Below are 12019 nucleotides of genomic sequence, written 5' to 3'. Positions count from 1 at the left end.
AGTGCCATTGGAACAAGTGATTTTTCTTACCTTTTTCTTTAAAAGGTAATATTAATTTGGGTAAATAAGTTCTGATATATTAAAATGCAATATTGTTCATAGTTATATTTACTTTTAAAAATGTTGGATAAAAGGAGAAAATGAGTTTCATTCTACTACTATAAAGCAAAGACATGACTTGGGATGAGATGGAAAAATATATGTGAAACCCTAAAACTTCTTGCCACAATAGTGCCCTGAAGAGATTAAGGGTTAAAAAATTCAGGGTATATTTGAGTTGACTCATACATTTTGAGGACACATGTCCACTTCCTCCCTCCATGTTACTGTATCAAGTGAAGCTGATGAGGTGAGAGCCAAAGAAAACAAGGTTTTTCTTCCCCAAAGATTGCAGAAAGGCTGGTTAGTTGATTTCTAACATTAACTGTGCTTTTTGTGAGAGATTTGCGGGGAGGAAAAAGTACCAAAATAGACATATCTAGTTCAGGAAACAATCAGGTGGTTCTAAAAGATCCTCAGATGTCTCCTCGAAGAAATACTTTTCTTTTTTTTAAAAGCAAAAACTGGGAATTTATTGTTTCCTGTGTTAGAAGAGTTGGGTAGTGGTCCGACTCTGTTTCCTCAGGCAGGCTCCTCCCTCCCCTCCAGGTACAAGATGCCACCTGCAGTTCCAGGGGAAGAAGAACTTTAGAGTGTTACCACCCGGAGGGTTTTCTTCAAGCTCTAAGCAGTAGTAAAACTACAGTCACATGCCTTTTAAGGACATTTTGGTTATGGACTGCATATACCACAGTGGTCCCATAAGATCATAATACCATGTTTTTACTGTACCTTTTTTGTGTTTAGATACATAAATACCATTGTGTGACAATTGTCTGTGGTATTCAGTACGGTAATATGCTCTACAGGTTTGTAGCCTAGGAGCGATAGGCTATACCAGGTAGCGTAGGTGTAGAGTAGGAGGGTATGTGTAAGTACACTCTGATTTTCACACAAAATTGCCTAACAACACCTTTCTCAGAACGTATCCCTGTTGTTAAATGACACATGACTGTCCGTGGGTTATTAAGGAAATAAAAATTTTGACATGTTTAATATGTTTTACGTGACTGTATTTAATCAGCTGATTTATACCTTTAAATGTTAACCTATTCTAATAGGGCATGTATAATTGATTAAATTTGTGATTTGTGGTCATTTCCATAAAAAAAATTTTTTTGAAGGTGTGGGTCTATTTTATTGAACATTTGATGAGTCCCATCAATCTAGAGTTCCATATCCTTCAATTCTAGGAATTTTTCTGAAATTATTTCTTTGATGATGTTTTATCTTTCATTTTCTGTATCCCCTTATTTAAAAAATTTTTTTTATTTTTAATTATTATGAGTACATAATAGTTGTATATCTTTATAGGGTACATGTGTTGTTTTGATATAAGCATACAGTGTGAATTAATCAAATCAGGGTAATAAGATTATCCATCACCATAGACATTTAACATTTTGAACATTCCAGTTCTACTGTCTTAGTTATTTTACAGTCTACCCTAACTTACTGTTGATTATAGTGACTTTATTATGCTATCAAATACTGTTCATTCTATGTAACTATACTTTTGCACCCATTAACCATGCCTTCTTTATCTGCCCCTCCCCACTACCCTTCCAGGCCTCTGGTAACCATCATTCTACTCTGTCTCCATGAGATTGGTTGTTTTTAATATTTAGCTTCCACGTATGAGTGAGAACATGTGAGATTTGTCTTTCTGTCCTTGGCTTATTTCACTTAACATAATGTTCTCCAGGTCCATCCATGTTATTGCAAATGACAAGATTTCATTATTTTTTTGTGGCTATATAATATTCCATTGTTGTGTATGTTCCATAAAAAATGTGGGCATGCCTATTTCATTATCCCTTTACTATATCCTTGTTTCTACTGGAAACATAAATGTATCATTTCAACTTTCAGCATCTTTTCCAAGATGTAACTGGTAATTATCAGGCCTTCATATATTAGAAATCATGAATCAATAAATTGTGAATGTAGTGGTTTAGAAACAAACCCTGGAACCAGACTGTCTAGGCTCAAATCTCAGCTCCCTCATGTGCTAGCTGTGTGACTTTAGACATAACTTAAACTCTCTTTGCATAAATTTCCTCATCTTATAATATGGGAATGATAATAATAGCACCTTCCTCTTTGTCCTAGAGAACCTGGCACATAGTGCTATTATTGCTGCTGTTGCTGCTACTACTGTTGTTGTTACTGGTTGCGATACCGTATTTCTCCAAAATCTTTATTCTTCTACACCACACATACAGACACACCGCTGTCTCGGCTGAGTTACTGAGGCTAGAGTGCAGTGGAAGAGAATTGTAGACATATTTTTATATGATCTCAGTCATAAGGCTGAGAAGCAATATGTAGACATTTTTAAGTGAAAGTGTGATGGTAAAAATTAAAACTGAACTAGGAGATAAAGTGATTTGACAGCGTCCCTTTTTAAGAATCTATTCTGCACTGTCCCTTTCATACCACTTTTATTTTGTGGAAGATACTGGTTTTTCTTTTTAATTTAAGCCTTAGCGTGAAAGGCATGCGACTTGTGCTTTGTTTTCATTGTCTAGGATTTTCCTTGGAGATGCTGCTGGTCTGTGCCAAAAATTTGGGATGTATGCACCATTTCTTTGTGAGTTTTCTGATTAAACTAGCTTAATTAGATTCTCTTTTCTCTTTAAAAACTTGGAAACCATTTTGTTGTTCCTGGGTTGTAAGGCTGAACGTGTTTGGTTAAATAAATCTCTTGGGATCTAATCTGGCATCCACTCAGGTCTTATTAAATGAGAACTTTAAAAGCCTCTTACTGAGAGGGCTCCATCATTGTAGACCAAATGTTTCAAGATGGAGGCACAAACCGTTTTTGTCAGTTTTTTAAGTGTAGTGTCATTTTGAAGCAACAGTGTACTTTTCTACTTTAAACGATTAAAAAACACAAGAGTGGCAAGTTTAACAAGGTCACATTCATCTCGTTTCTTCATTTCTGTTACCCATCTGGTTTACTTGGAAGCAATGCTGAACTTATGTGACTGTTTTGTCTAGAAGAGACAGTAAGATTTTTCTCTTTGCATAAAGCAGCTAGGTAACAGTTGTCTCCTTCCCATGGATATTTACAAAAGGTGCAGTGCCTTCAAATTACTCTTGGCCCTTCTCCCCCCTCCCCATCTAGCAAAGCAGATTTTATCTTTAATTTATCCAGTCTGTATTACACATCTGTCATTGATGTATACTAGCATACAGGTAAATCAAAGTTAAATTTAGAGAAATTGGCTATAGGAGTACTTAAAGACCGTAGGGTTGTGATATACACGGGAACCAATTTTCTGTAGTGAAAATTGAGATAATAGAAAAGTAGAGTCGTCTTAATTCACAATAGTATAAGAACGAGCAACTGGAATTAGGAGATCTAGTCTGGGACAGACTTGGCAATCAGAACAGAGCCTTGGCCCAGAGTCAGCTAGGCCAGTGATCGTCCACAGGTGTGGAGGCGTTGAAGACTTGCACAGTATGCGTCTGGCTAATGCTGTCCATTTGTACTGAGTTGTTGCACATGCTTCTGGTCCTGTTCATAGGGACCATACCTTCCTAAACTTAAAATTACTAAATATGAAAAATATCTCTGCTTGTTTCCTTTTTACTTTGGAGATAGAAACCCTGAAAGAGAACCCATATAACTATTTTTATTTTATAAATTTGGAAACTGAAGCTGGAGAAGTTCAGTGATTTATACAAAATCACATATGACTTCTTGGCTGAGCTGCAACTAAACCTGGATCTCTGGCTTCCCAAATTAGTGTTCCTTACACTAATCCATGCTGTCTTTGCTCATCCATTCAATTAGCAAATGTAATTGAAGGGACTCTAATTAGTTTGGCTCCTAAAGGCTTTTGTGATTGGTGTCAGACTGGCAACAAGGTTGGGTTTTTTTCCCCCCAAGCTTTTGAGTCATGGCCAAATTTTGTCAGTCAATTATTTCGGAGTCTGAAAGTTATGACATCTATGGCAAGAATATTTGAATGTTTATCTGTCTAATAAACATGCCTTTGTAGTGCAAATTAGAAACTATTATTATGATGTACCAAATGTATACGGTCATTAGATATAGAGCAGTTGTGGCTAGTATGGTGGTGACATTCCAGCTATCACTATCATTGTGTGTTTTTTCCGGGCCTGTGAGCTTTGACACTACTTTCCTATGTAATTGAGGGGTTAGCAGTACTCTGGCAACCCTGCCATCCCAAGAAGCAGATGCTAGGGATGCGGGGGGCTGATTGGCCACCCCATGCACTTGGCAGTTACGTGAATTGGCACTGCCAGTTCAGGGGCTTGAGGAGCTTGGAGGTGTGAAGCACCCTTAAATCTGTGAGCTAATTGTTGGTGCCCTCCAGGGCACCTCTCAAGGAGTTATGTAGATAGAATTGAATTTCTCTCGATGGAAGATAACTCTGTCAGTTCCTAAGAGGAGGTATGAAATTAACTCTTAGACCTCAGGGCTTACTGATGGTCCCTGAAAGATCTAGAAAGATGGAGCTGTATGTAATAAAAGGAAAGGCCACTGAAAGTTATACCATTGTTTTGCATTGTATTTACTTCATTAGAGTAGGGATGAGCAAATGGGACTGTGTAAGTAACCCATATTCTTGATACAGTCCAGGAGTAAAGAATTATGACTCCTACAACTTTTTCTCATCTCTTCTTTTTACTAAGCTATATTTTTCTTGAGTAAACTTGAATTGTTTGCCAGGAAATAGTTCCCTCTTTTTGAATTTCAGTATTTTTGTGGGTATAGGAAAGGTTTTCATGTAACTTAAGCATTTATTTGTAATTTATGGAAAAATTTTTTACTTTTCAGAATTGTGGCAAATCCTTGTTATATATCAAAGTATACATGTTGAGTGTATCTCATTGTAGACTCTAAAATGCTTCATTTTCTTTAGAATGAAACATTGAAAGAAAGATAATATCTTTTTTTTTTTTAATTTTAGGGTCTGAGGCATTTTATAATATCATTTCCTACCCTGTTAATACACAATATGCTAGGATACTTGATTGTCTGAAATTTTAAAGAATGACTTATGAAAATTGCTTTTTGTTAAAACTTCATTTATCCTGAAATTGATTTAGGGCTGATGGTCTCTTGGAAAATTGAAATGTAATTGCTTCTAGCTCATAATATTTAGATAACACACTATGTTTGGCTTCCTATTCTTTCACTTTCATCAGATGTATAAAGTATAAAGGTATAAAGAAAATGTTATATAAACTTCCACCGTACGAAGCAGGGGCATTCCCATTCCTGAGATGATTATATGTTGTATGCTACTTCAGTTTTTTTTTTTAGAAACATTGTCTCACCGTGTTGCCTAGGCTGGGGTACAGTGGCACGATTATAGCTCACTGCAACTTTGAACTCCTGGGCTCAAGCCATGCCCCCACCCCAGCCTCCCAAATAGCTGAGAATAGAGGCGTGCACCACCACACCCAGATAATTTTAAAATTTTTACATACAGACAGGGTATCACTACGTTGCCCAGGCTGGTGTCAAATCCTCCCACCTCGGACTCCAAAGTGCCACTTCACATTTTCTAGTAGCAAATATGTTACTTTCTATACATAATGTATGTAGAAATATGGCAGTTTTTATATACATAAATCATCCTGGAGAGAAGTCATCAGTTATCTGCCTGACAATTATCTCCTTTGTCTTTTTTTAAACGAAAAGAGAAAAGGCTTTAGAGAAGCTTTTGTGACAATTGGGTGAAGGATTCTTTCTATAAAAGAAGAGTTTGAGGCAAGGAGTGAGCTCCTGGTCTCTTCTGACCTCTTTGGTTGCTAACTAGCTGGCCAGGTGTATCAAGTTATATAACGTGAGAGAGAGCGAGAGAGCTGGGGGTGGGAGGCATGAGTGAATGCATTTACCCATGCGTGTACACACATACAGAGGATGGACAGAGAAACTTTCCGGTATGTTCGCAGTCATTATTAAAGCAGGCTTGAGAGAGTGCGTCGATGCCATTTGTATGTCTCTCTTGTATATGTAGTACTCGTGTGAATTCTGGTAGCTCACACTGTCAGCCTTCCTGGTAGTACTCACAGTCACTGTAGTTAAGTGCTCACGTCCTCATCCTGACCTTTTCTTTTCTGAAACAGGCTTAATTTTTTTTGCTTAAAAATAAAGACTGAAGGATGGTGGTGATTGGGGCTTGAGATTTTGCTAGGGAATTTTACTGTCCAGTAAATCACTAGTGACTCCTATAGTTGAGCTACCGGCTCTGTTGTACTAGAATATTTTTCTTTGTTTAAGCATATACCAAAAAGTATGCTGTTTAAGAATCCAGGTTGGAAGAATCCATGAGAAATCTGTGTATTTCCAGGACTATTGGGTTTTGCCTTTTTCCCCTCAACTTCCTTCACACTTTTAAAAATAAACATTAAATGTGATTCCACAGAAACTGCATCTGTATGTATATAAGGAATGGACCCTTTATCTCAGGCAATAAGCTTTTTTTTTTTGTCATTTGGAAACAAGGATTGGTTTTTTTATGCACTGTCACTGTTATAGGCATGCATAAAAAGTGAATCCTATTTGTGCTGTAGAAACTGCTTACATTTTAATTTAAATAACGTGCCTTTGCAATTTTTTTTAAAGGTAGTATCTTCCCCAGCAGATGTAGCTGAAAAAGCTGACAGAATTATTACAATGCTGCCCACCAGTATCAATGCAATAGAAGCTTATTCTGGAGCAAATGGAATTCTGAAGTATGTATTTTTCAACTGTGAATATTTTCTTGTTATGATAGTTCATGAATTTCAATTTGTTAGAACTATTAGGAAATTATAATTATGTTTGTTAAACATTTCTATACTGTTTTCTCATTTCAGTAAGTGAATAATGTGGTTTCTTGTTGTAAAGGATTTATTTTTTCACTGAAATCAAATATGTGACTTCTGAGAATAAATTTTTTTGGTTCTGTTTCTTTCCTTTTAACCCCTGCATTAAACTTACCCTTTCATTGGTAACATGTTTAAGAGACTTTTAAAGCTTACATTTTAAACTGTATAGCTATTACAAACATAATTTCCTTATAAGTTGCAGAAATTTAGAAAAAGGTTTTTATGAAAAACGAAGCCAAACATTGGAAAGAATGCCATTATTTAACATTTTATTATGTAATAAAAAGTTATTGTATGTCCTTTGGGTTAGTACATCTGTAGTAAGAACTTTGGGAATTTGGAATTAAAGGTTAGCAGTAGCTCTTTAAATAAAATATAATTTAGGTCAGAGTTTCCTAGCCAATGCCTATCTTCCTTGGCTCTAAGAACCTTTTGATTAATTGCTGCTTGTTGCCAAACCCTTGTGGTTATGTTAGGACGACAGTGATTGAATTCCCAACTTAGTTTTCTGGTTTTACTGGTTTCTATTCCTAATTTATTTTGTTGTCAAATTTCAGCAGAGGGAGAACAAACTGGTAGGCCCTATAGATAGATGAAGGGCTAAAAGAAAGGGTTTAATTTCTGGAAACTATAATACATGAAATTTGAGGTTTTTGGAAATGAATTGCTTTGGAAAACTAACAAACTTGGAAGCAAAAGACACTTGGATATTAGGCAGAAAACTGGTGAGATAAATGTTTAGATTTCAGGGAAGGTTGAAAGACATTCATTTTGGATGGAGCCTTTAGGACCACAGTGTGTGTGTGGTCCTGAGGCATCCTAGTTGTCTTGTTACCTAGCCTGTTCCAGTTAGGGCCTGTTTTACCTCTCAAGGAAAAGTTAGTAAAAACTCCTGTGGACACATAACCCTGCATTTATTACTATCCTTTGCTAAGGAATATGGTGGCCAGGTACCAGAACAATTTTGTCCAGGGAGTGCTTTGAAAGAGTTTGGCTTTACATTGAACTCTAATTTGCTTCTCATGGGTGGGTCTTTATTTTTTTCTGGGTCAGGATCGTTTCTGCACACCGAGTGCGTTTATAGTTTTTGAGATGATTTTCTATTTATTTAAACATTTGAGATCTTAAAAACATGAAGATAACAGAAGACAGATAAACAATTCTGTTTAGGTTACATAAAATGAAACCTACATACTGAGATGATCTCTAATAGAGTATGCTATTTTCTTCTGTGTATACCCAAGCATCGTGTTTGAACTGTAGCAATTCATATGTCTAAAATTGTTTAAACCATTTTGTGTTATTTTTCTATAGAAAGATGTTACTTTTCAGTAGTTTTTATCAATGATTTTTTGTTTTCTCCTTCAATATATAATTTATTCAGTTCTAATTTTCCAGTCATGATTCTGTGTCCTCTTGGTTAGTGTATCTGTAGTAAGAACTTTGGAAGTTTAAATTAAGGGTTAGCCATAGTTCTTTAAATAAATTATAATTTAGGTCCCAGTTTCCTAGCCACTGAAGATAGACACTTCCTTAGAGATAATAAGGGAACTATGTAGATATATTCTGCATTTACAGTATAAGCAAAAATATTCTATGTAAGAATGCCATTTAAATATTCCTGTAAAATACAATGTGAAAAGACTGCTTTCCCCTTTACCAGTGTATGCATATAAATTTACCCTAAAGAGTAAAAAGACTTTGTGAGATTTTGAGATTCATTCATGTATTTTCCTTTCTACCTGTTTGATATTTTGTCAGTAAAAAGTTACAGTTGTAAAAGAATATGACATTCTGAAGCAAACGACTAGATTTCAATTGCTTATGTTTGTTCTACCTAGTGGAAATGACATGGATATGTGAAATTTGCAATATGGCCTGTGAAAGACAAATAAATTACTTTTTAAAGACCCAGCTACTTTACAAACAAAAATTTAAATCCTATCAAATACCCTTTTAAAGTTAATAGGTGTTTTAAATTGCTTATATCTTAGATTCACATCTTAGCTTCATAATAGCTATGTTATTATGGTTAGTGTGTACTTCACCTGAAACCAGAATTTATACCATGTAGTTTATTAGATTTTCTTGGTTTGAGAGTCTGAGTTTACTTTGAACTGTAATTGATCTGAAAATGAATATGAGATTTTTGAACCTGTACTAATTAATAGTGTTTTTTAATACTAAACCAAAGACCTCCTTGATATCTAGCAGCTTTTAGCAGATTCTGATTCTTTAGGTAGTTGAATGAAATGTTTATTCAGAGTTGTAAACTACATTTTTATTTATTTACGTAGAAAAGTGAAGAAAGGCTCATTATTAATAGATTCCAGTACTATTGATCCTGCAGTTTCAAAAGAATTGGCCAAAGAAGTTGAGAAAATGGGAGCAGTTTTCATGGATGCCCCTGTTTCCGGTGGTAAGTCATAGCTAAAATATATGCCCACTTATTTCTGTTTGTCAAAAGTAGCAATTATGGTTTTGTGGTTCCCAAGATATTTCTAGTTATTTTTAGGCCTGTTACAGGATTCTTACTCTCTCATTAAAAATAAACAACAAATCAAGCTGACATGTTATTTAGTACTCTTAGGAAACATTGCTAATTCTAAATTCAGATAAAAGGATGTCACAACTTTTAAGTATTGTGAATTTTTGCTCTAATTACTATGGATAGGGATAGATTAATTCCTACAAAGTTTAACTTTTCAGAACTAATTCAAGAAATAATTAGCTTGAATAATCCTGTAACTGCTAAAGAAATTGAACAAGTGATAAAAAAGAAAAAAAATCATTTCACAAGGAAAACATTAGGCCCAGATGATTTTACAGATTAATGTTACCAAATTTTCTGGGAGCAGATCATCTACATTTTATGCGAACATTCAAGACAATAGAAAAAGAAGAAATATTTCCCAACTCATTGTATAAGACCTGTGTAACTCTGATACTTAAACTATACAGAAACATTATGAGAGAGAAAAATTATATATAGGTCTATTTCAGTCATGAATATAAAAGTAAAAACTTTTAAAAAGTATGTAAGCAAACTAAATCCAACCATGTGTAAAAGAGATCAAATACTATTAATATAATCAGTTTGGTTCAGCCCATATATGCAGAGATGACTTAATAATAGAAACTCTGTAAGTAGAATTCACACATACCTAAAAGTCATATAATCATATCAATAACAGGAGAAGGAGATCCACTACTGAAATTCTAAGAACTTATTGTATCAAATATTAATAGCAGGTATCTATAAGATAGGTATGACTTTCTGTAATTTCCAAATTTTTCAAATTACTGTATACATGTGTATAATTTTTGTATTTATAGTAGTAGACAGCAGAATAGGAATTTTGTTGCAATTATATTAAACTTGATTGTGAGCTTTTGAATTAAAAAATAAAATATAATAATTTAAATGAATTTCTATTTTTCATAAAGAACTTACTGATCTTGTTGTAAAGTATCTTATATCCCAAACTGCTTTTGAATGCAAGTATAGGAATGAATAATTGTTAGCTGTTTTGATTGTTATATTGAATTGGTTAAATAGGATTTAGGTGTAAAGATTTACAATGTGGGCTCAGCACTTTGATCATAAAATACTAATAAGCAGTTTTAAGCTTGGTGTTAGTGCAGCTTTTTATAGGATGGAATTAATAAACTGAACAATTCTTTCTTTGAGTGGTTCTACAGTTGGATTTGAAAATTGGTCTGGGACACATGACCTTGTTATTGATTGATTTTCTTTTGCTTCAAGAGTACAGCCTGAAATTATTTGATAATAAAAAATACTGATTTGATTTTTAAACCTTTTTTGTTTTTTAAGAGATTCCTATGTTGCCCAAGCCGGCCTGGGTTCCAGTAATCCTCCTGTCTCAGCCTCTCGAGTGGCTGGGACTATAGACGCGTACCACCATGCCTGGCTATTTTAAATATTATTTTAACTTTTAAAATATAATCTTACTGGTAAGAAAACTTTGAAATTACTCTTTTATTTTTATCAAGTTATTTTTAAACCTTTAGGGTGCAGAAATGCTAATATTATAACTATGAATACACCTGAATCTACACTATATTATATAGATTAAAAGCTTGTACAGGGATGGCTTATGATAATTTATTGGTTAATATGATCGTTATGAGATTAACCGGTATATAATAGTAGCTTATTTATATTGACCTTCTCATTGTTATTATTTTTATATTTTTAATATGGTGGGTTAAAAACAGCTCTGCTTTCCCCATTAAAACAGAGGAAACTTTCTCTATGTTAAATTGTCTGGTTTAAAAATAATATATTTTAATTAAATAAAGTTAAATAAAAGGGATGTTGGGAAAAACGTGGCTTAGATTCCCAAGATGGGCCTGCAATTTTATAGAAGTTTTGTGTTCATCAGTCTTGAAACATGGAATATTTGAGATCATTTGAACAAAAACCTTAAAAAGTTTCCCCGTTTATCCTTTTCTTCCAAGTCCTTATCTATTTCCTATCTCAGACTTTTAAAAATGCATTTACATGGACTTGTATGTAGGTACATACAAATACAGTAGTCTTCTAAAAGTATAAATGTGAACATACTGTATTTACTGTTCTGTGGTTAGCATTTTAAAGAGAAGTTGTTTAACCTGGATAAATTTAAAATGGTATAGATTTTTGAGAAGTGATTGGTTTCCTCAGTCAAGCATTTCCCCCGACTTCCTGCTAGGTGTTATTCTGGGGAGGAAAATAAGAATCATTACTGTATCATTTTACCAGCCTATAAAGCAGATTGAAGGTTTTCCCCAAGTTTCATTTTGATATTTATTAGACCCACTGTATAATGGCTCCTGTGTACATCATCCTAATTAGAAATAATACAATTTTATTTAAGTGTTATATGACTTTTTGTTTTTTGTGTCAAAAGCAAATGATGCTTGAATTGTTACAGTTATCATGAAACCAATGTGAATAACCATTTTAATACTCATATAATCATCACTTTATAGTATAGATATTATTTTATAAAGTACTTAGGCATGCCTCTATTTGGTGCTGCTTTTTGTTTTTTTTTTTTTT

The 12019-nt window shown here is 34.1% G+C and overlaps 1 protein-coding gene across 1 annotated transcript in view; it reads left to right on the top strand.

Moving 5' to 3' along the window:
• The window catches only part of HIBADH (3-hydroxyisobutyrate dehydrogenase), a 118250-nt gene that overhangs the window by 17754 nt on the left and 88477 nt on the right, over positions 1-12019 (top strand). The window contains exons 3-4 of the mRNA XM_012640731.1: positions 6710-6819; positions 9252-9373. Coding sequence (XP_012496185.1) covers positions 6710-6819; positions 9252-9373 — 232 coding nt within the window. The remainder of the gene's footprint in view (positions 1-6709; positions 6820-9251; positions 9374-12019) is intronic.

This window comes from Propithecus coquereli, unplaced genomic scaffold (genome assembly GCF_000956105.1).
Source record: "Propithecus coquereli isolate 6110/MARCELLA unplaced genomic scaffold, Pcoq_1.0 Scaffold156, whole genome shotgun sequence".
In the NCBI taxonomy this organism is placed as follows: domain Eukaryota; kingdom Metazoa; phylum Chordata; class Mammalia; order Primates; family Indriidae; genus Propithecus; species Propithecus coquereli.
The sequence above is the reverse complement of the archived record's forward strand: the minus strand, read 5'-3'. Positions and strand labels throughout refer to the sequence as shown.